The 24503-nt window shown below is 40.5% G+C and overlaps 2 protein-coding genes across 4 annotated transcripts in view; both read right to left on the bottom strand.

Moving 5' to 3' along the window:
• Nucleotides 1-2110: 2110 nt before the first annotated feature.
• Nucleotides 2111-8219, bottom strand: DYNLRB1 (dynein light chain roadblock-type 1). Its single transcript, XM_054218947.1, has 4 exons — nucleotides 8061-8219; nucleotides 5382-5457; nucleotides 3737-3904; nucleotides 2111-2629 (listed from the first exon to the last, which is right to left on the bottom strand). Exons 1-4 carry the CDS (start codon nucleotides 8202-8204, stop codon nucleotides 2586-2588), a joined length of 432 nt encoding a protein of 143 aa, XP_054074922.1. The 5' UTR covers nucleotides 8205-8219; the 3' UTR covers nucleotides 2111-2585.
• Nucleotides 8220-9622: 1403 nt separating this feature from the next.
• ITCH (itchy E3 ubiquitin protein ligase) overlaps nucleotides 9623-24503 on the bottom strand; it is a 62561-nt gene continuing 47680 nt past the window's right edge. For 2 of the 3 annotated variants that reach the window (XM_054218945.1, XM_054218946.1), the window contains 9 exons: nucleotides 23049-23137; nucleotides 22235-22394; nucleotides 21817-21950; nucleotides 17866-18006; nucleotides 15972-16092; nucleotides 14343-14447; nucleotides 14013-14109; nucleotides 13553-13625; nucleotides 9623-13110 (listed from right to left, as the gene is read on the bottom strand). In XM_054218945.1, coding sequence (XP_054074920.1) covers nucleotides 13011-13110; nucleotides 13553-13625; nucleotides 14013-14109; nucleotides 14343-14447; nucleotides 15972-16092; nucleotides 17866-18006; nucleotides 21817-21950; nucleotides 22235-22394; nucleotides 23049-23137 — 1020 coding nt within the window. In that variant the 3' untranslated portion in view covers nucleotides 9623-13010. Of the gene's footprint in view, nucleotides 13111-13552; nucleotides 13626-14012; nucleotides 14110-14342; nucleotides 14448-15971; nucleotides 16093-16538; nucleotides 16667-17865; nucleotides 18007-21816; nucleotides 21951-22234; nucleotides 22395-23048; nucleotides 23138-24503 lie in introns of those variants that run through there. The other variant, XR_008469062.1, reaches the window with a different exon arrangement.

Raw genomic sequence — 24503 nt, 5'->3', positions numbered from 1 at the left:
GAAGTTGTTCTTCAGCTTCATCCACCCCTTCCCCTTTTTTTTTTTAAAAAAATTGAATTAACTTTGAATGCCAGCGTAAACGCAGCACTAACATGGCATAAGCAAGGCCCTGTCCTGACCAGATGGATGTGACAAGCTCCTCCAGACTCCCAAACCAGCTTCTTCAAGAGCCCTTTATTCAAATTCCTGAGTATATTTCAAGTCCAACTGCTAACAGTCCTTGGAAGAAAACCCCCGAACAAACAAAAAAAACCCCAAAACCCAAGCCAACTCCCAAAACCTCTCCAAACCCCCAATCAATCAGCATATAGCAGGAACTCAGTAATTTCACTGCAAGTTTTTGGTCTCAACACAATGCAGAAAATGGGAATGATCTTTGCTTTGCAATAGGATTATTATTTTTATTATTTATTATTATTTTTAAACAGCTTGTTTAAAAAAAAAAAAAACAAACACACAAAACCCAAAAACACTCTCTGTCCCAAACTCAGATGTGACACAAAACCACCAGCAGGACAGCGATCCTTAAGTAAGTGTCCAAAAGAATGGAGGACACTACAGAAATTCTTCGCTGTTCAAAAGAGTAACACTGCCACCTACTAGGGAAAGACAAAATATGTAAGCAGGTCACCACCTCCAAGGAAACATTTCTCTGGCTTGGAACAACAAAAGTCAGAGGAGATAACTGAAGTCACATTTTTCTTCTGCCCTGCCTCACTATTCAGTTATTATCCAGAGGCTTCAGCTTGCTGGGGATCATTTTTTTGAAGAGAGCATCCATACCGGAGCGACAGCCGAGATACTCAAAATGCTGTAAAGCACCTTCACCACTTTACAGATCTGAACGAATATTTCTGACCTTCATAGTCATAAACATTACCTAAAAAGTTAGACACTGTCTATAAATTAATGACAAACCCGAAAACGCACAGAAAACAACCACTTGAATATACAGGTTACCTCAGCTGTTTGAGTCACCACACATCCACCCCATCACTTCGTACTCTGAAATCCAGAAAAGTGTCCGAGTCGACACTGATATTTTGACTAAGATTCCAAAACTGCACTGCAGGCAGTTGCCTGGAACACCCCCTAGGCCCTAAATCCTTACTCTGTTCCTCGGCGTAGAACTGGACAGTATCGCATATTCCTACTGCTTGTAATTTTGAAAGAGCAGGGCTAAACACAGGTTACGCTTCTGCCAACAGAGGTACACGAGTTGGAAGTGATCCCTCACCAGCACAAGAAACAGCATCCCCTCACAAAACAGCAGTTACTCAATCAAGGTTCGTTCTTTAACTGCACAGTGCGTTTCATGCCTGCCGGCTGTGCCCCTTTGCTGAGGTGCACTGCGGGAGACATTCCTTTTCAGGCTGGTGACACACTTCCGTCACAAGCAGCCTGAGGACAGACATGCGAGGAGGATGAAGCACAAGCAGGCAGCCATGGTACCCGCTGCCCCCTCTTCTCCATGGGACACATGAGCCTGGGGAAGGAAGCGGCTCCCTGCTGTAGCCATTACCTGTATTGAGCCACCCGAGTACACAAAGAAAATGCAGTGCAAGACAATGTGCATCACTTCTGAATCTGGGCTGTGACCTTTTGCACATCGCTAAGACTCTTCAGGACAAGCCACAGTTGCGTCTGTCACACACGTGATGAATATGTTCAACACCGACATTCGGCGCAAATTCTTGAGCTCTGCACGCAATTACAAGGCTCTTTCAAGGCTACAAAAATAACCCCTTTATTATTTTGGAGGAACCTTTTTTTTGTCCTTAGTGGCCATCCATAAAAAATTACTAAAGGAAGATACCAGAACAAATTGTCTACTGAATTGTGATGGCGTGAGAGTCCAACGGGCAGTCTCCATGGCCTTCCTTAGCCACAACACTGCTCTGTCTGAAACAAAAAGGAACTGGTAGGAAAATGCTCCAACATACGAGGAGTTATAACTACATTGCACATGCACTTAGACTAAATCCTTGTTTAGAGACAGCAACAGATGAGTAAATATAGTCCTAGGAAGGTTCTATTTTTTGAAGAAAACCTCAACCAATCATGAGAATAATTAAAATCTTCAGAAGGAAAACACACAACACAACAACAGTCACCGATGACACTTTTTAATTCGATATGGCCAGGCTTTTTCAAAGGAACTTGTAAAACGAACAGAATAAGACAGCACTAGAAGATAGGCAAGTTTCATATTTACAGTCATTCGAAAGTAATAGTGTAAAAGCATGACTCAAACGGTGGTGACAGAAGCATGGAAACATACAAAGAATAATCTTTTTTAGAACATTATTAGAGTTTTACTATAATATCTTAACTATTAAAAGGATCTGTTGCATTTTTTACTGCCTGATTCTAATTCACCAACTTCTCCTCAAAATGACTTGCGATACCAAAAAAAAAAAGCCACTTTTTCTGTTTGTAAACAACAAAACCACCTGCTTTTGTTTATCCAGACATTATTGAAGTGGCACAGCAGAGTTAACACTAATGCTCTATGCTTTACCATTAAATTAAAAAAAAAAAACAACAGTCGGGCAAAGGGGGAAAACCAGACCCAGTCAGTGTAATCATTCAGTTGGATTCTGGATGACAATCAGGAAGTAGTCTTTATCTGGAGGAAAAAAAAAAATAAACAAATTATTCTTTCATTGCTGGTATTTGTTCACAGCAACAGTAAACGTCAACGTTTTTTCATATCTCACTGCTGCCCAGTGGGAACTATAGAATCCCAACATTCATTCTCAATGAGCAAAACCAGCTTGGCACGTCAGATCACTTATTTTGATGAGTTTTACTGAGGAAGAAGTCTCAGCTTTAGAAACCGCGTGCTCCCGAGCCAACTGAATTGAACTCAGCTTCTGCCTAGGAAGCAACAGCAACTGGCACGTGCGATGATGGAATCAAAACAGGCGGTGCAAGACAGAGATTTCCCGTATCTCACAGGCAGGCTGCTGGGCTGCAGCGGCTGTAGCTGCATTTTTCCTGGAGCAATGCTTATTCATCTCTTTTCACCCTTCAAATGGAAATCAGAGGCTGCCTCAGCATAAACCCCAGAGCCTGTCTGCCTCCAGCAGTCCCTGTGGAGCAGTGCGCTGCCAACTGCAATCCCTCCTCTGCCTTCGCAGCAGCACAATCCCACCACAGAGCCCATGCAAAGCTAAGTTCCTGCCACGTTAAAGAACTGCACTTAGCTCTTTGCTTCCTCTTTCATAATGTGATGAGATACTGAGAACGTTTCCTGAAAGGAAGGTTGCTGCTGGTATATTCTGTGACTCATGATTACAGCTACAGTCTGTTCTATTGCTTTCCTCTGAACTGGAAAATCTATTAGACTGTTTTGCTTTATCGCTCAGTCTACAGCGCTGAACTGAAATTGCTCTCCAAACGTATTCATTTCCAACTCTTGTGGTTTTAAACCAAAAAATGCAAAGCGTAAGAGGCTGCAACACACCTTCAAACACTATTTAACAGTTTCTACTTTGATCAGCATGAAATGAGGAAAGTGATTTCCCACATTCAAACATGAAAAAGCAAACTTAGGTCAAAGATAAAAGCTTTCAACTCTGAAGAAAGCAAAACAGCTTCTTGGAAAAGAAGAGATTATACAATATGAATAAAGCAGCAGGTAGAACTTTTCTCTCAGGCTGACAGTGTTATCTCACAAGAAAAGAATTCTGCTGGATTCCCTGATGCCTGCTTTCACCCCATTCGCTTTTACCTGGTGCCACCATGATTTCGTTTTTCTTGGAGCGGATCCGCAGGAACGTGAGGTCATTCTGGGGATCAATGTCTCGCACAGTGCTCCTTGCTTTCATGATGAAGCTGTGCATGAGGCCCGCGTACTGAATCGTTGTGGAGTTGTCCATAGTACTTTTGATGGGAATACCTGCAAGAAACAGGGGACAGCAAGGGACAGTGACAAACTCCAGAACTAAATCCACCTTGGGCATCATCAGGTCCAACAGGGGTGGCTGGTTAATCTCAGCAGATGTTGTCGCTATACCAGGGAGTGTTCTTTTTAAAAGCTTAAAAGAAGAACATGAACAGAAATAAGATGTGGAAAGTCTCAGATCTGGAACCACAGGTGTAGGTGAGAAGAACTGTTTACCTCTAGTAGCATAAGTGCTTTACTTTTGCTTTTTCATGTATTTGTTTATTTATGAGATTTATAAATAGAAATAATTAACAACAAAAAAAGTATCTGGGGGAGAGAGGAAATACCAATGCTTTGGTTTTGTTCTCATGACTGGGGACAGCTTTTCCTCTCAGAAAGGCTCCTGAACATCCCAGTTAAATGACATTCAAGTAAGCCAGGCCGGGGTCAATGTTGATGGAGGAGGACATCAGCTGCTGCATCACACAGTGACAAAGCGGAGGCTCTGACATTTAGCCACAAGAGTTGATGCAGTCCTGCGAGGTCCCCTGTTCAATTCCTGCGCACCAGCCAAGAGGGCAGACACGCTGACACTGTTTGGCCAGAGCCTTCCCTCCCTTATATACTTCTGCCACCCGTTGGAGATGTTTTCCCATAGAAAGCCAGCCGAAATTCAGCTTGCGTGTCAGAACAAGGCAACAGCCAAGTACCACATACTGGCGTGGCAGAAATACTGCTGCAGGTCTATGTTCAAATAAGCGCAGCTTCGGCCTGGAGAGCACTGTCATGAGTGACGGTTGCACTTGATGATCTTAAAGGCCCTTTCCAACCTAGATGATTCTGTGATTCCATGAAAAAGCAGCAAGCAGGACCACAAGTGGCATACAAGTACGCAATGATCTGATCTTCGATATATTCATATAGAGCCACTGTCTTCTTTTCTAAGGATTTTTTTCTAGGAAACGTTCGATTTAAATTGATAATCACACAATTTAAGAGGTTGGGCTGCTCACAGTGTATTCAGAGTGCTCGGAACAAGTCTGCTCTGTTGGACCCTTCAGTGACTCCAGAAAGAGACAATAAGCTTATGCGTCTCAGGAAGCCACAAGCACGAGACAGCTGCCAAGCTACTCGAGTCCGCCAAGACAGCAGCATCCTGCACACGCACGGCTGCAAGATCTGAGATGTCATGAGAGCTTTTAGTGCTACTGGTAAAGGCTTTGACAGAACACGGTCTCAAACACTGGCGTAACTTGAGTACTTCTAAGCTTTTGCAATTTATTTTAATTTATTTAATTTATTTCCTAAAATAATAAAGTGAGCTTGCAGAAAAGGGAATCCAGTTTTCTCTTGGAGCCTAACCACTGTCCATCTGCTTTGGCTACAGGGAAACCTGTGCTAAAGACGGACTGCAGTCTAAATGCAAGTAGTACAATCAGCGGTCCTTAAAGCGCACGTTTAGAATAAGCTGTATCTCAGAAAACAGTACCTTCAGAATTAACAACAATGATTCCTTGCACTCCTTTTTGGCTCTGAATACGCTTCAGTGTTTCTTCCACCTCAGCCTGCAAACAGAGAAAGACCAAATCAATAGATGATTACAGCTGCTATTTGCCTTCCACCGAAGCTTTGTAATACTGTGTCTGAAAATAAAGCTGCACAAAGATGATTCAAACAGATACCACCTACACTGTTCTATACAGCAAAGTGTCAGTACTACTCAATAATACCTTTTCTGCACAACCTTTTCCATTGTTTTCCATCTGTCTTCACTCTTTGCTCATCTGTGATTATAAGTTGTGGAAATTTGGAACTCCCCTCTAATCTTTCCCTCCCTCCTCCTCCCCAACCCTCCCGCAACCTCCCGTGTCATTTTCTTACTGTAGGCTTACAACTGGAAGACTGCTTAGTCAGACTGCTACAATTTAGCTGTCAAGCTAAAATCACATATGAAAAATATACATGGAATTTATGAAAAAAGTAGAGGAAAAAAAAATACATTCTGGGTGCACGACTACCGTCCCTTTTATCAAATGAATGCTAAGAGCAATTACAAATAAGAAAAGTGAGGGGAAAAAGACTGAATAAATGCTATTTATTTATAATCACGAGTCATGCTGGGATAGCTACAAGATTATAACCACTAGCAATAACTTACAGCTTTGCAAAAGAAAAGAAAAAAGAGAAAAATAAAAACTGAAGGCCAAGGCAGTAGTCCCTCTGCCTTCCCTGTAAACATCACCATCAGCTTCAGAAGAGCTTTCAAACCCTTCTGCACAACTGCCATTGCTACAAGACAGTAATCAAAATTTAACTATGGGTTGTCTAATAGAGTCAGAAAAACTCAGCACCTGAGCTGTTTTCCACACTGGGTAAATATTTAGCATTTCTTATTCCCATTAAAGGAAACAGAGACACACAGCATCTTTCAGATCCTGCAAGACAGAGTCCCACAGAAACAGTCCAGGAGGGAAGACAGGAATCACCTGAACTCAGGAAAGGTGAGACCAGTAAGGGGCATCTGGCAAAACGTGTGTCTTGGGCATCGTGAACAACCCTCTCTCCACTTCCACCCCGCAGCAAACGAGCCCAGCCATGTTGTAAGCCCGGTTCCCAGGGAAAAGGGCTTGTCCTAACAAAACAACACAGCCTCAGCACTACCAGCGAACTTGCTGCAGAGTGCCGTTAGTGTAAGCTGCTTGGAGTAACATCTGTTGCTGATAAGAGATGGTAACACCCGAGTTTGTCTTCACAAAGCAGAGTTTTTCTGCCTTATCCAAAATAGAAAAATTCTGTCTTTTCAACACAGCTCTTGATTATTTCCGAATGCCAGGCTATTTTCCAATGTAAGACAAGGGAAGTGAAACAGAGCGTACAAATGCTGAGAGAAATATGGTGGCACGCTGTTAAGTCTGAAATGATTTCCTGACCTCTTAATAGCAGTATTTAAGTCCTGATTCATTAAACCCTTTCTTCATTGAACCTTAACAAGCCTATCTGGATGCAAAGAAGCATCTATACAGAACAATACAAATTTTTCATTTCTTCTAACAACCAACAGACGCTCCAACTCACAGGCGGGGTGATCCGTTCCAACAGCTCACTGCTGTTGACACGGGAAGGTCTTGGCCCCCTGTTCTTTCTCCCTGACACACACGCACAACTTCACAGACACTCACTCTGGTGCTTGTCCAACACCTCCACAAGCCAGTTTGATTCACCAGACCAGCACAAATATTACTGATGAAAAAATAGCGTATTTAACTCCTGAAACAAACAACAACTATCTTAATGCAGGGCTGAATAACTACAAGAGACAGTATATGGGGAAGGAGGGATGCGCTGCGAAAAGGAGAATAAATATCCCTCCATCACCAATTTGCTCTTGTGTAGCCTTTGCTGTATATACAATATAACTGCCTTTATCTTCCTGTTTTCATCTAGAAAAGTTCAACTCCTAGGATCGCCTAAACAGCATGTCTTATTAGACTATGTCAATTTTCCCCCTGCAACTTGGTCCAGTATTTATTTCTTTAGAAATTTTCCCACCTATTTTGATCCCCAATTTCACGAATGTGTGCTAGCCAACAATACATTTGAACAGGGAGCAACCTCCAACACAATAATAAGGAAATAAATAGGTTCCAAGTTCCACAGAATACTAAACAGCCAGTTTTCTTAAAGCTGCCTTTTCCCCCGAGTGCTTTCAGCTTTGGGAATTGTAACCTGGCAGCCGTAAGAAACACAAACACTCTCCTCCCTCTGCCCGCCGTCACACGGCCCGCTCCAGTGCCCCCCAGAATTAACGGAAGGTTTATGGCAATGAGACGCTTTCCAGGCCCGCGATTCGGGGCAGAAGCCCGGCTGGGCTCGGCCCTCCCAGTGAAGCCCCTACGTGAGCAAGCAGGGGCCCCCGGAGCCACCAGACACGGGAAAGCTAGCGGCCCCTCCGTCCGAGGAGGCCCTACGGCCGCTCCCCCCCGCCTCGCCCGGCGCCTGCTGCGGGCCGGGCGCCGGCGACAGCGCCGACACGGGCGTTCCCCGGGCCGGAGTCCCCCGAGGCCCGGGCGACGGGCGGCCCAGGAGCGCACACCCACACCCACCCCCGCCCCCGCCGCCCCGGCAGTACAGACACCCCCCACAGTCCCGCCACCGCCTCCTCGCCCACCATCTCGAGCCGCCGCCGCTCCGCCCCGTCACGGCCCCGCGCGCATGCGCTGCCCGCTCGGCCAATCGGCGTGGAGGGGGGCGGTGCGTGCGCGCCCTGCCCCGGAAGTGCTTGTCTCAGGGCGGGGCGAGGCCTCGCCCCCATCGCCTCAGGGCCCGGAACAGGCGCCGCCCCGGGGACCCGCCGCCTCGGCGGACCCCCAAAGTCCCGGGCCTCACGTAACCGTGGTGGGGCGGGGAGAGCCGCCCGGGCAGGGTGAGTGCTGGCCGCGCTGGCGCACCCCTAAACCGGCCGGGCCGGGGAAGACCCCGGGGACTCAGGTCAGACGGGTAGAGGTGGCGTCTGCCCCGGGTGAGGAGTAGAAAGGCGACCTCGCGAACTATTTTCTTTTTTTTTTTTTTCTTCAAGTATTTGACGTGGCAGATGAGGTCACTGGTCCTTCAGACCCAGCAGTCACTACTCTCTGCTCAGAGACGACAGAAGATTCCTCCAGCGCATCCTGCCGTTTCTGCACTGCTGGGGAGCTGATGGGTCAAGAGCAGACACAGCACAAATCCTTCGTTAGGATCCCAGGGATACAGCAATTTTCCCTTCTGGTGGATACTTACAGCTCTGTAACCAAATTAATTTAAATTCCAATCTCTCTTATTAACCCAGCCATAAGTTTTAAAGCTTGGTTATGTAAAGTCATTTTACCACAGATGCATTCAACTTCTAGTCCCAGCAGTGATGGGGTCCCAGCATAGTTGGGAGTTGTTACTGCTAACAAAATTGTATAAACCAAACCCGTGTGAACATCTGGGAAAGTAAGCAGAGCGAAAACCCAGTGGGAAGGTCTGCAGCAAGGAAGGTGCCCTCTGTGGAGGAGAAGCAGTTTAGGGAACATTTGAACAAATGAGACATAAACAAGTTCATGAGAGTGATGGGATGTACTGGTGAGCACTGAGGGAGCTGGCCAAAGCAATTGTCAAGCCCGTCTCAACTATCTTTGCAAGGTCCTGGTGATCAGGAGAGGGTCCTGATGAGAGGAAGAAGGTAAATACCACTTCTGCCTTTGAGGAGGCAGCTCAGGGTAACAACAAGGCTGGTCACTCTCACCTGAGCTTTTTTCCCCTAAACAGAAGAGAAAACACAACCTTGCACAGTCATAGCTCATTTTTGTTATCACTGCAGTAGTGGCACAAGGAAATGTTGAAGCTGTGGCTCCTGCAGAACCTTTCTCCAGACCGTCTTCCTCAGGGCACCGGCACTGACAGACCAGCAGCCTCACCCTCTCCTCAGGGCAGCATCCCCAGGATCACGAGCACCAAAAATTCAGGAATTGTTTAATCTGCAGTTTCTAACCAGTGACAAAGGCAGTCATGTCTGAAATCTCCTAATGAATTTCCAGTGCAATCAACAACGGCAGAAGGTGTCTCGGGAAAGAAATATTCCTGAAGACCTGTGCTAGAAAAACAACTTCAGAGAGCCTAACGCCTCACCCTCCAAAGGAGCAGACAGACAATTTATTTGCACACGGATGCTTCGTAACACAGAGGGAATAATGACGAGACTACCAGCTCTTTAAGTAGTTTTATAAAAGTATTTGACTTACTGAGATACTGTTACAGTTACCTGAGTATTTGAAATTACAATGCAAGGAAATTTCAACAATGAATTTCAGTACAGTATTTTACAATCCAGTGCTGCTGATCCCAGTTTATATACGAGTTCACTAGAGCACATATACACAAACAGTGATTCTTGAAGAAAATTAAAAGACATCACAAAAAGGGGGCTGGAGATACCAATATAACAGAGGGAGCTGAGATTACAAATCCAGTGCAGCATGTAGTAAAAATTCAAACAAAAAAAAAATTTAAACAAGCGGGTTTTTTTTTTTGTTTTACTTTTCTCAGAATAATAAAAAACCCACCTTTTTTTTTTAAATACAAGCAACTGGATTAAAAAACCCAAACAACTTCCATATTAGATCAGGGAAGACATGACCATGTCTTCCAACCCAAACCATTCTGTGATACATTTACCACGCATCTCATTAGTATATTAACATTTCCTGAGCTACCCAGAACAATAAGGCTTTGTTAATTCTTAGATCAGCAGCTCAGCATTTAATTTTCTCATGTCGTTCTCATAAGGCAAAATTCTAAATAAAAGTTATTTTAATACTTGAAAATTAGAATGAATTGACAGTTGCATATGAATATAGATTTGTGACATAACATGAATTTACGCAGCTCAGGCTGCTAAATCACTTGAAGTAGTGGGAGGCAAGTTCATTAATCTCTGCTGAAAATCTTACTTCTAAGTCCAATTCATAATAATCTATTATCTGGGATACCAGATACTGTGGGCTCATCCACACGTTTTCACCAGATCCCCATATAAAGAACAGAAAAGTGCACCAGTGGCTTAGATTCATTCCTGTTTATTTCTACAGAACATGCTGTAAGAACAGATTTGTTAGCATCCACAATGCTGACAAAGTAAAATGCCTAAGTGATCTTCACCTCTGACTTCAGAATATTGCCAATTTAACACAGTAAAGTTGCTTTAAATTTCTTATGTTTTGGTCGAATCCAATGTTTCACAGATTTTTCCCCTCCCCACCCCCCAATGAATTCTTTATTTGCAATATTTTAAAATCGTATCTGGTGCTTGGGATATCCAGCCCCCTTTCCCCCATCCTAATACAGCAGAAAAGACATATAAACATGCCGTTTAAATTAAAGAAAAAAATGGAGTAAGTGGAATCCCGGACTGCAAAAATATATACAAGCGTTTACCTTTTTCCTGAACTAAACATTTCAACCATAAAAATATTAAACAGCCATACCCTATAGAACTAGGGCTAAGGCTATTTCAATTATAACTATTCTTTATTTTAAAAATATAGGGCTGAAAGCCTTTTGGGTGATTTTTATACATTAACAATATTTCTAGGTTCCCTACACGAATCATAAAGCATTATGCAGAACACTATTTTTCATAGCTTAATCTTGCATTATCTTGCTTAATTTAATCTCTCTTGTAAATACGTTAGACAACTACATTTCCTTGTAAGAATTAATATAAACAGAAAATATTTATAAGGCTTTTTTTCTCCTCATGAGCTGTATATGGTAATATATCCATCACACGTTTTGAAGTTGGCAGATTTTCCTCCTCGTAAAGCCATGACGTAAGATTAATTCTCACCATCATTGAAACTGTAAGAGGGTCATTTCTGTATCATCAGAAACTCTTTTCTATGCCTTTCCTAGAATACGCATGACAAAAGAGTTATTCACTTTAAGCCTAATCATTCTGCCTTCCAATAATCATGTATTGTATGACCTGAAAAACTCTTGAAGTCAGTTAAAAACTGTAGTGTCTTGGTTCTTAGGCCTGAATCAGTTTTTCCCTCATATGGTTTAGTCGGAAGGGACAGCAGGAAAGAAATACTCTCTTCAAGACTGGAAGTTCAGTTTTACAGTTTCCCACTGTCCTGTTTCACCTCCGATATCTAGAAGCCTCTTAAAAACAGCTCGCTGTCCCAACGGCTCTGAGCTGCGCTTATGCTTTAAGATGTGCTACATGCTATTTCAAGTGTCAGGTCTCTTACTGCGGCTAACAGCTCCGCTCACTGAGGTTTGCTTTCCTCCCTTCAGATAAGGAAAGAGCTGATCATACCCAAAAAGTGCATTCAGTCTAAAGGAGCAGTAAAATGCAAAATGTTATTGTAAACCAGAAGAGAATCGAATACTAACATATTCTAAAAGGAAGTAAAAGATGTTATTAGTCCAATAGGAACTCACAAAAGTTACTAGCTGTAAGCAGCTTAGGGTGAATTAGCTTAGAAACCTCCCCCAAAAACTTTAGTTTCAATCTTTATAGAACTATTTACTGATGCTCCAGCTTTTAAAAAAATCTGTAATCCGTGTCTGAACTTTCTAATCCTCTCAGCTTTAGACAATATATCAGTTCATCAGCAAAAATGATAAGTATTACCATTTTCCGAATCCAGTTGTTTTGCACCTCTTCCTGAGAACCCAATACAGTTTTCAGAGCAAACTGACTGCTACATGTAAGAATAACACTGAGAATAATGTCCATTAACACTTTTGACAAGAAACATCAGTCTGCAAACAGGAATCTAAATGGAATCAGTGCAATCCCAGGTGGTCTTGTCTTTTGCAAAACAAGTGAAGTACCACAGTGTTAACATTGATTTAAAAGTTAAATGTGTTACACAGAAAAAGATCAGAATTCTTCTGAGGGCACACAGAAATGTTCCAACAACTTTGGGCGGGTGTCTATTTTGCTGAAATTAGCAGGATTTGGAAAAAAACAAAGCAAAGCTATGCCCTGGATTTGTGCCACAGTTTGACATCCCCTGAACAGCAGCTTGAGTCCAGCTGGCATGTGAGCAGGCTCCAGGCGGGGAAAAAACAGTCTGGCCACGCTTGAGTTAGAAAAAAGAGCTTTAGCAATGAGTTTGCTCACGGTACGGAGAGGATCGTTACAAGCTGGCTCTAATTACACTGCTGTAAAGAGGCTTATGACGATGCTGCAGCATTGCAGCTACCAATGAACTTCCCAGTGCATCAGTAGCAAAAAATGCTACTAAAAAGGAAAGACAAAACTATTGTTAAAAATGTGTCAGTCATTAAGGACACATTCTAATTAATGAATGGTAAAACGAAGCAGAGCCCAAAGCTGTATTAAACCTCTACCTAGGTCATAATTCATTTGTAGCCGTATCTGATTGCTCATTTGATTTCTGAAAGTGCTCAGTAGAAATCCAGAGTTAATATGGATAAAACCTCAGGATAACATCCATTTACTTACATATTAGTATTGTTAAATAAATCCAAGTCAAGTCTACTTTACAATGAAGTGTGCAACAAGCAGAAGAAGTGAAGAACATACATCGTGTTGAGTTCACATTCTTCGAGGTGCAAATTTTAGCTATTCTTGCCCAAATCCTTCTGTTTCTTCAATTGCAAACAACAGCTTTTCCTTCAACTGCTCATAATTCTTATAGGGTGGAAGGTCTAAGCGATTGAAACTGAAAATAAAGAAAAAAATAAGTACTGAAAAATAATTAAACCATCACAAAAAATATGGGTAACTAAACTTTTTGCTGTGTAGATGGATACCAGGATTTATACCCTGTGAAAAGGTGACCGCCAACGTAAATTTATGTCTTTCTGAAAGCTAAAGTTAGTATTTAACCACTTGAATCGATCCCAACCTCTTTAAACAGTACTGTTTATTACACTCAACTTTCACTAATACACAAATCCACAAAATTTACAATGGAACCTACTCCATTCCACAGGTGTTTTTCAGAAGTTCAGCTTTTATTCAACACCAAAGTTTATCGGTAGAACTTTGCTTTCACCTAGTCTCAACCATTTAAGTATATTACCCATTCACTAAAATCGCCGCGTAGATTGTTGTCAGCAAAACCAGAACAATAGTAAAATTCTGATTTGTTACATACTCACCAGGTATGACTTCTAGGTAACCAGTTTTCCTTTCCAACTTTTTCAATACAAAATTTTTGGGGTCCGTTGCTCCCTGTAACAAATTGAAATAAATAAGTCATAGGTCTAGCTACCTTTGTATCAGTAGGTAACACATTACCACTGCGGCATGAGAGGCTTAAACACAAAACAAAATCACCATTACTCACACAGAAAAGAGACATCTGTCTTCCACTATTCAACCTTGTCCAGATCAAAGTATGCACGTGGAGACATGTATTAATTTGAAGTGATTTTCAAACTCAATACAACAGCTGTAAACATTCCCTCCATCTCTTTTTCCACCACAGCTCAAGTATATACAGGACTTACAAAACAACATTCAAATATAAAATTAATTAAAAGTGTCCATAAATGTATAACTTGGTTCTTTTAAAAAAAAAAAAATATCTAATGCATTAGAGGCATTATTAATGCATACCCATGAGGTCAGCAAATCCTCCCACTGGTAATCTGCATGTTCCGGTAACAAACTGCAAGAGTCTCATTCTCTTCTCGTTATCTATTTCTTTCACAAACTGAAAAATAATAATTGAAATAAACATGTAGGTATAGATTTGATATTCAGATCTTCCCATCATCATCATCCATAGATTAACAGATTACATGACTGTTAGGAATAGCTGAATTAGCAGTAAGAATTTATATTTACACACTGCAGATCTGCTCAATAATTCTGACCGTTGTTTACTAAGCTGTAGCTGTGCTCTGTAACTTCTGTTGGTCCAAGAATAAAACACAGTCTACAAACCTGCCAGAACCACATTATCTGTCTGCTGGTCCTGGTGTAGTGCCGGTAGATGGTATGCCTCTGCCAGTCATTCAAATCGATTTCTTGCATTCCACATAGAAGCACCTTTAGGGGAGAAAAAGGGAAATAAGGTCGCGAATGCAAGTTATGACTTTCCTTCTATGACTTCCCACACAGCCAAACAGGACATCAACCGCACCCGTACTTAGAAGCATCTGCAGTGACAGTATACTTGTTTGTAATTTTAAACTTTATCCAAAACTTCTACAACAAAGAATGATGACTGCTCATGAAGTGTACTTGGAGAGGCCACAAAACAGAAAGCACCATAGAGTCGTCTAGGTTGGAAGGGACCTTTCAGATTGTGTCCAACCATCAACCCAAAACTGACAAAAACCATCACTAAACCATGTCACTAAGCACTATGTCTGCTTGGCTTTTAAATACTTCCAGGGATGGCAATTCCACCACTTCCTTGGGCAGCCTGTTCCAATGCTTAATAACCCTTTCAGTGTACAAATTTTTCCTGATATATATGCTAAACCTCCCCTGGCGCAACCTGAGGCCATTTCCTCTTGTCATCTCTGCCATGAGAAATGGAGTAATTGCTTGCATTTAGACATCTAAGCCAGGAACAGTTTATCATTGCCCAGCCATAAAATTCTATGCTAGGAACACAGAATCACAGAATGGCCAGGGTTGGAAGGGACCTCTGGAGATCATCTAAGTCCAAACCCCTGCCAGAGCAGGGTCACCCAGAGCAGGTTGCACAAGAACGTGTCCAGGTGGGTTTTGAATCTCTCCAGAGGAGACTCCACACCCACCCTCTCTCTGGGCAGCCTATTCCAGTGCTCTGGCACCCTCAAAGGAAAGAAGTTTTTCCTCGTGTTCGGACAGAATTTCCCATGTTCCAGTTTGTGCCCGTTGCCCCTTGTCCTGTCACTGGGCACCACTGAAAAAAGCCTTGCCCCATCCTCCTGACACCCGCCCTGTAGATATTGCTGAGCATTGGTGAGATCCCCTCTCAGCCCGCTCTTCTCCAGGCTGAACAGCCCCAGGGCTCTCAGCCTTTCCTCAGCAGAGAGATGCTCCAGGCCCCTCATCATCTTCATAGCCCTCCACTGGACTCTCTCCACTAGTTCCTTTTCTGTCTTGAACTGGGAGCCCAGAAACAGGATGTTTTCTTTTTATGTTTTTATCTTTTTAAATTGAACAGATGATACAGAAAGTGTAATTTTGAGATCTCAAAACCATCTAGAACCTGGTCCAGTCTATATGAGATCATCCACTGCCTATCTGGTCTTATCTTCCTTTCTGTCAAGTTACTCATTCTTTAAACACAGGCAAAACAAATTGCTGAGGATTACAAAAGCAATTTGATAAGAAGTTTCTACTGGCAGAATCTTACCCTTTGGAAACGTGTACACAGGCTGCAAAGATGAAAGTGAAGGGAAACACACTAATCAAATACCACTCCATAATGTTTCCCTCATATGCTCCACAATGCAGAGCTCTCGGTGAGTTCTGCTGAAGAGCCTCAGTGAGTTCTGCTCTTCAAACGTAATGACTGGAGCTTAAGTATTTTATGTGTAACAACATGGATCTAGCAATTGCCAAACAATCTTTTACCTCCAGTTCCTTAGCATCAAAATACTGCAAATACTGTTGGGGCAGAATTTCATTGAAGCCTTCAAAGAAAGCCTGTGTCTGCTCCTCAACGCCTCGGGAAAGTCTCCATTCTGCTACTAGCCTGAAAAAGAAGATACAGAAAGATAGTTTAAATGGCCTGTGCTAACCAAAGCCCAGATCTTTGTTAGCCTATTTTGAGACGAACCGTAAACTAAGTTTAAAAAAAAAAAAAAAAGGAAAGTCTGGAAAGTTCTGGGGATAGAGCATTGTATAATTTTATTAGTAACCTTTACTCCGTGCAAACGATTCTGGTTTTTCTTCAAGTTAAAACCCTATGTTTCCAACCACTCTGCTACGGAAAGTATTTTAGACCCAAAGAGCAGGCTGCACCTATTCACTGATTATATTAATGAGAGCACAGCAGTCCCTAGGTATTTGACGAAAGAAAAAAAAAATACTGAGCTATATTTGTCTAATATTCTCCCCAGAAATCTCAGTCATTATCCACGAAAAGGTAAAAACTAGGTCAAGTTGTACTGGTGAAGATAAGTAGGACTGCTAGCTTACCAAGAAACGACTATGTCCATTTGGAAAGTTCCATATTTGTTTCTGTTAATCATGAAACTTTGCTCTGTGGCAGAAACTCCACTCTCCATTAATAAAAGGGTGAAAAGCAGGCAGGAGACCCGAAGAACCTGAACCCAGGGAGAAGCAGATATTATGCTGAATTCAAGCCTAACCTGGCAGGAGAATGGGAGTCTAAAGGAGAGATGGCTATTTTCTGATTTCAATCCTAGAAACCTTGGGGACTTAAAGCAGGACTCGGAGTAAGACAAAAGAATACGAGTGAAACTCGAATCCGAGCTCTCCCTGGGTTCCTAGAAACTAGAAGAGAATGGTTTTCTGCAGATCCTATTTTCAACCCCAGTATGAATACTTTGCAAAACCGCACAATGCCAGTATGTATCTTCTGCAAATACCACCTTTTCTGAAATGTCTTCAGATTACTCATGCGATGAAAACAAAATCTGCTCCCTCCTCCCTCCCCACTTCCCATGAGAGAAGCCTTTCACAGAACACATCGTAAGAAAGAGAGGAAAATTCTACTGTGATTCAGTTTATTTTGTGCCTGCAACATGTGAATATTTATGTTTTTTTGCAAGCACCTCCTCCAAGTTTATATGTTGACGTTCATACCCTAAAGCAGAGTTTATGTACTGCTGCACATTGAGGAAGAAGGGGATATTTCCGCAGGTCGGTGTTCACATTTTTATTCTTTAATCGTGCTTAGGCTCCTTCCTTTTTAACCTATTGGTTTAAACATTCTGGTACTGCAAACATAATAATTTATGACAACGCAACTTATGACATCATTCATAACACCGTCCGGTTACAAATGCTAAGACCTAATTATAGTATACAACCAGTTCAGATAAAACTAGTAGCAATCCCAAGTATCTTTAAAAAATAAGAATCATCACAAAAGCATCCAAAAATGTTCTTAAGTTTAAAAAATAAATGGCTGGGTAGAATATCGGCAGGCTATGAAGCAATATAATTCCAGTAATAAACACATGCAACAATTTCATGAAGGACCTGACATTCGGATTTGTTGTCATGCTGTTCTGCTAAACTTCAATTTCTCTAGGAAAAAAAGTAGACCTTCTACTAACTGTAATAATTGGGAAAAGTGGCTTTTAAAAACTTATTTCTCTCAATATTCTTCTTTCAAATATGATATCCAAACAATTGCCACTTATTGCCAACATCAGCAATTACACAGAGACGGAATTTCAGTCATGCTTCAGGTTACAGTTTGACAATCTTTCCTTGCTAGAGCTAATGAAAGAAAAGACGGCAGTAAGAGTATTTTAAAATCTTCATTTATTCTTACCTAATGTATTCTTCTTTGTTCTCTTCTGTGACCAGAATGTTGCTACCATTTGGCTTCAAATCATGGCTTTTGATTTCACCTAGAATTTCTTTATCAACCGAGAAAAACATTTCCAAGCCACATTCTTCAATATCATTCTCCCTGTAAGAAAAAAAAAAAATTTTAAATAACTGTGTCAAGACCTTGTACTCAGAGGAGATGAGTATGAAGAACCTTAAAAAAAACAAACGTTTTGGAGCTAAATAATCAAGGTAAGGAAGTGTTCCTTACACAATAATTATGGTTTCATCAACGTGCAAAAATGAATTGGACTCCTGATCAGAAATTTTTGATCAGTAGCACCTTTAAATTTACCAATGAGAAGGCTGACAAGCTACCTGCTGCCTATGGTCTGCGGAATGGCTATGGAATACTGGAATGGCTACGAAATACGAACTTTTCCAGTAATGACATTTTTGCCTATTTCACTGCATGATTGCTTCTTCTAACAGGTAACGTAAGGACCGTGTGAAAATGTGGCTGTCACTTGCTCAGAGAGTGGCAGACAAGAAACAACTAAGACACACTTTGCATGCTTAATGAATTATCTTCAACTCCTGTATATTTACGGGACTATCTTATAAGCATACTAAAACGTCCCAAGTTCCTAAGTCAGCAAAGTACAAATACTCCTGCTAAAGAGGAATTCTCTTAGAAATTTCAACATAGGAAGAATGTGGAACCAACAAACGTTGCTCAAATAAACTCTATTCTCTTTACAGGCATTAACAGCCAGGAGAATACCAGGTATAAGCACTGTAATTTATATGCTGATACGTGCTTCTGTGAAGAAACACCTGCACACGCAGAGGTTTTGATGACCATTTTCCCCCAATTTAAAGTGCAAAATCAAGATATTTTCCTGAACCGTAACACAGAAATGTCAGCCTTGAAGACATCACTGTGGTTTATCAAGCACCGTGACACAACAGTAATTCTGAACTTGGATCTTTCCAAAATACCTGCTCTTGCGTGAAATCGCAGATGAGGAGGGAAGGCTGAAGATGGATGGGTAACGAAATAAAATCACCCCTTTTAAAATGAAAGATGCCTGCTGTAGCTGAGATTGAGCAAGGAGGTTTGACTAGGTGACCTCTAGAGGTCCCCTTCCAAACTCGGGGATTCTGTGAAATTTTCAAAATTGCAGGAATGAGAAAAATGGCCACCTGATAGGAGAACCACCAAGAAATTCAAAACTACTGAAAGCTTCCTGCAAAGTTTTAAAAATTGCTTTTTTGGTGAGAAACAAAGTTATGCCTACCCTGACAGACATGTCTTTTTTTCCCTTACAAATTTGCAGTCATTTCCTTCAAGGACAACTTTATCAGCAATACAGATGAGCGGGCTACACTGAGCTTGAAGTTTGGGTGTCTGTACGTAGAGGGCAATGTGCATCCCTCAGAAGTGTGAGGGTTTTTCTCCAAATTTTTTATACCCTTAAGTGTTTTGTTTTTTCTTATAGCGGCAAGCCTTTCATGGACTCCAACCTAGAAGATTTCTTTATCGCTACAGAAATTGTGACTCATATTTGGGTCACGTTTGCTCTAGAGACAGCCTCCAGAAAAGTTCTCGTTACAACCTGAGGCTTCCTTATTGCTTTCTTTTGCAGTAAAAGGAGGAAAAAAAGGAAAAAAAAAAAGCTGAACCCCAAATACTGAGTGCAGGTGAATAAAAGCGTATGTAGCCAGGGCAGCTTAGTCATTTGAAACCCTGATATACAGAGTGATACGCAAGAGCTGTTCTTGACAGTAAGTTTTGAGTTCTCCAGTTCCTTACTACAGATGTGCCTCCTGTCTTTGACAAAATCTGTCCTCAGGGACTACTGGCACCCCAGAATTCAGTCTTGGAAGTTTCACACCAACTATCCACCAGGTGGTATCTGGCAAAACTGCATGCTTTGAATTAAAAGGAGGGGAAAAAGCAGTCTGTGATGTCTGTGACAAGTTCCCATTTATTGCCACAGACCAGCAGCCTCTGTGCTTCCCTTCAGACCATTGGAAATTAAATATGCACCAAAAGAACCACACAGAGAATAAATGTAACACATTCCAGCAGCACTGAAAGACCTTGCAATTGTTGGGTGTTATAAAGAGAATCCATTGCTTTGAAATGTGCAAAGTGGCCAGCTTATGCACACTACACACACAAATGCAAAAATGCAACTATGTCTACAGATAACAGCTTAAAATAACACCCTTCTACTCTAGACTTCCCACAAAATACTAACAGATTGATGCTGTTCCTAAGGTAAACGTTGTTACACATACAACTTGGTACAATTTAGTCAGAAGATCATTCATCAGTAATAGCTTCCTCCATGATTTAATGCAGATTTCTTCCCTATATAACTTGCAGTATCATATTTGCGTGGTCTCTAAAACTCAGTAAGTCACAAGATGACAAAAAAACGGCCCTTCTTTTAAAAACAAATATAGGTACATTTTCTGACTACGAAACAGGTAACAGGATTCCTTAATTGCCAAAATCAGGACTTAGAGCTTTTGAGACCTTTTCTTCCCTTTCAGGCCTCAGTTTCATGGCATCTTTACTCAAATAGCAACTATTTTCAGTTTTTCCTAATGGAATTGTAACTCACTACACCTTTTAGCAGCACATACATTGAGTATGGAACATACGACTCTTTGAAAACCAAATCAAAATTTCTATCTCAATTTGTAAACATCTCATGAAGCAGCTTTCCCCTCTCCTCGTTATTCAAGATAATGGTTCCAAGACTCACCACTACAGATGACAATCTTGTCTTTTACATTTATTTCCGCATTTTTAAAGCCAATCTATCCCCAAACCTTTTATGAAATCCTCAAAGCATTTTTAAAACTATTCTGTTTTTTTACGATTCTTAAGTAAAATGTTTTATCTCTCTAGTCACATTAAAAAAAGACTAATTTTTATGCTAAATTGTTTTTACTATAGCAGAGGCAAGAAAAATTTTTAACTGAATTTGTCTTTTTGTCTTTTCCTTCTAATTTTTTTTCTTAACTGTTGGGAAAGGAAAATCATCTGTGTTACTGAAACAAATGGTGCACATCAACCATGGACTACTGGAGTCCTGCTACTGTAAAGTAAGTACAGAATTACAATGCTTTAGATCTAAGAGGGGTTTTTTTAATTATTTCTTAAAATATTTTTAACACATAATTCCAAAATAATTACATTCTACAAACTCCAGATCCTTTTTACTTGCTGCTCTCTGGAGAGGAACCTGCAAAGGAGTGGAGAAAGAAGACCCAAAGTGTACGAACGCAGAACAGCAGCTGACTGACAAGGCACACATGGAAAACTATACGTGGGAATGGTCCTGAATCATTCAGCTTGAAGCAAAAAACCGAGGACAGCTAGCAAAACGCATGAGCATTAACTTCTTTAAAGCATTAAATCCTCAATATTAACCCCTAAGTCAAATTTCAGGTATAACTAACAGAAGAATTACGTGGTAGGAAATAATGAAGTATATTTGTTAACTTCACGTTATTATAGCACTAAACTTTTTATGTTTCTAACTAAGAGAGAAACACTGAGTGGATTTTTGCCGATTTCTTTTAATCAGTTATCTGAAAAGTTTCAGTGGAATTTACTCAGGCCATTGTATTTGTGAGAGTGTTCAAGACTGCCACATCTGTATAACGTCTAGGTAGATTTATTAAAAAAGAGCAAAAATGAAATGCAAGATGCTGTGCAGAATATTCAATGAAGGCTTTTGCATTATCACGTTATCTAATTATTATCTATTAGTTACCTAAAAATACAGTAAAACTCCAGTACTGCTCTGCAATTGAAATATTATACTTTCCAGCAGGGCTTTTAGTAATAAATTTACATCTAATTCCTGGCATATGAGAAAATCAAAAACCTTGTATAGCTATTTCAAGAACAAAATCAAGTCAAACTCACTTTACCCAGATGAGAGAGTTGTAAAACTCTGGATCAACAGATTCTAAATCCTTGAGTCCTACTGCCTTGTTTAGGATACGTTTATAGAACGGCAGAGAGAAACCAGTGTCAATGAATTTCCCATGGAACAAAGCCTAAAGGAACATGAAAACAGACAAAATAATGCAAAGGATGATTGAATACTTAATATGACAACATTCTACATTCTGTACCAATGAGATCTGACAGTCAAAGAATTAAAACAACCTAGAATATCATGCCTGCTAATATGCTCAATTAACTTATACCAACAGTAGTTATAACCAAACCCGGTAATAGTTTCAACTCAAAAATTAATTGTTTAATTATCCATCTGACAGTACAATATTTATTTATAGGAAAATGACACGAGAACACCGCTTTCTGCTCTTGAGCTTACCATGGCAATGAATCTTCCAATAAATCGGAAGTATTTCAGATGGTCTGGATTAATATAAGAGGCTGGGTTTATCTGTAAGCAGTAGTTATCTTTCCCTGCATATTCAAACAGGCAATACATTGGGTTCAAAACTTCATGTGACAATAGAAAGAACCATTCCCTGAAATCACACAAACAACAAAAACACATTTCAAAATAAATTAAATCAGCAATTACTTTTGCTAACTCATGTTGAGTTTGGCACACAGGTAGGCAATGTGACTTCTTCACCAGAAACTATGCTAGGCCAAACTGAAACCAAATTGAAACCAACACAAACAATAAATTAATATGCAAAGTTACAATGATATACAACTGGCAGTGGTTTGGATAAAAAACACCCTTATCTAAATGAGCAGATTAAAAGTCTAGCACTGATTTAAACTTCAGGGGTTTAGGGAATCCTAATCAATATATGCACTTCTCGGTTACATTCTAGTACAGACTTTTGACTTGAAAGGAGATTTCTATTAACTTTTTCAATAAACTGTGATATTAAGAGTTGTGCCAAAGGTTTACTGTAGTTCAGTAAACTGCATCTCTCTAATCACTGAGATGATTAAAGTAATTCCTAACGTGAATTGAAAATAGTTTTACACAGTTTTAAGACATGAATACATCTTAATATGTCTTCCTCAGATATTCCAAGGAAAGATAGGGAATAAACTTCACTAATATTTTGCAAGCACTGCAGTTTAAGTATCTGATTTGGGGAATTCTTCACACCAACAACTTGCAAAAAAAAGAAATTATTTGCCATTTCAGTTTCGTTTACCTTGCAACACCTCCATAATCTAAGCCTTCTTCACCAGGGAAAATAACCCATAAACGTCTCCGTAGATCCTGAGGGCTGAAGCTCATTATCTTAGTAAAAGAAAAACAACCAATTCTTTTTAAGAAAACAGCTACAAGCACTGGCTAGACTTATTACTATTTGCTATCAAGCAATGTAGTATTTAATAATTCAGACCATAAAATGAACTATGAGTACGTGAAGTACCCGCTTACGGAATGTTCATGGAATTTGAAGCGTTAGTGCAAACCCATTTCCATAGATTAAAAAGATGTAAAAGAAAAGGAAATAATAATTCTTAAAGACTTGGGATACTTCGGCCAGCATCCTGTCTGTAAGTATATGACAGAAATCCAGCCAATAAATAAGTGGGCCCAAAGTGAGTAAATTTGGTGTTTGTTAAATACCATAATGAATGATATTCCCGGTTACAAGTAATGAAGACACATGACCAAGGACTCAAAAAAAAATTAGAAACAAAACAATAATAAACATACATTATATATTTTTTAATTTTACAGCTTCATCTCCCAAAGAGGATAACAAAAACCTAGCTGGTTGGTTTGTTTGATTTTTAAAAGTTAGGAAGAATGATAGATGCAAAGGAACTTGACTAATGCTGGTTTTAATACAATGACCGAAATTTGTAATTATGCCGATTTGGTCAATTGTTGGAGGTTTCCATAAAGAGATTTCACATAACACTTGTGTGTGTCCAAGAACCTTAAGTTTTTGTTTGCAATGACAGGCACGGAATTTGGGTCAGGATTTGCATTTTAAAATCTCTTCTGGATGTCTGCAGTAACCATCACAAAACATTTTATAACCCCAACAAAGACATCTGCAACTGATGAATGACTAATAAGTATAAAACATTAACACAGGTCTTTGTGATTATGTCATCTGAGTTATTGATAAGGCCCCCTGTTTTCCTAAGGAAAGCCAGGTTTGCTGGCGTTTACGCAATGACATAATCTATCCCTTGATTCTTTCCAGTACAGTATAATTTTGTTACCGCTACGGTTACTGGAAAAGGACCAAGTGCAATTTTAGAAATAAGGCTGTAGCTAACCTTCAGTTACAGCATTTATTTTGTCCGCTTCTAACCCCTTTTATCTGAAGACATCACTGTTCCAAAAGCCAACTGCACCATTTGTTGCTTCTACTGAGCCAGTTTACAGCAGTTTGAACAAGAAAGCATTGATCTTCATTTAAGAACATATTTGTCTCAAAACATACTATTCTATTTGTTCAAATTCCCTGGCTTGACACATCTGTGATAATTCCTACGAGAAACGAAGCCTGAAGATATATGGGAAGATTTAAACAAAAAATTCAGCTAGGGACAGAGGAAGCTAAAAGTTCCTCCTTCTTAGAGAAGTTCTGCATTTTCTTAAGTTACTTTTAAGTCAGAAAAATAGAGAAGCGGCCAAGAGG

The sequence above is a fragment of the Rissa tridactyla genome, chromosome 12 (assembly GCF_028500815.1).
Source record: "Rissa tridactyla isolate bRisTri1 chromosome 12, bRisTri1.patW.cur.20221130, whole genome shotgun sequence".
Classification (NCBI taxonomy): Eukaryota; Metazoa; Chordata; class Aves; order Charadriiformes; family Laridae; genus Rissa; species Rissa tridactyla.
Note: the sequence above shows the minus strand (reverse complement) of the source record. Positions and strands in the feature narration are given on the sequence as shown.

Coding starts and splice junctions, on each gene's coding strand:
- DYNLRB1 (XM_054218947.1), bottom strand. CDS start 8,204: ATGGGGGCGAGGCCTCGCCCCGCCCTGAGACAAGCACTTCCGGGGCAG. Junction 3,905..5,381: donor CATTGTTGTTAATTCTGAAG/GTACTGTTTTCT, acceptor TGTTTCTTGCAG/GTATTCCCATCAAAAGTACT. Junction 2,630..3,736: donor CGAAATCATGGTGGCACCAG/GTAAAAGCGAAT, acceptor TTTTTCCTCCAG/ATAAAGACTACTTCCTGATT.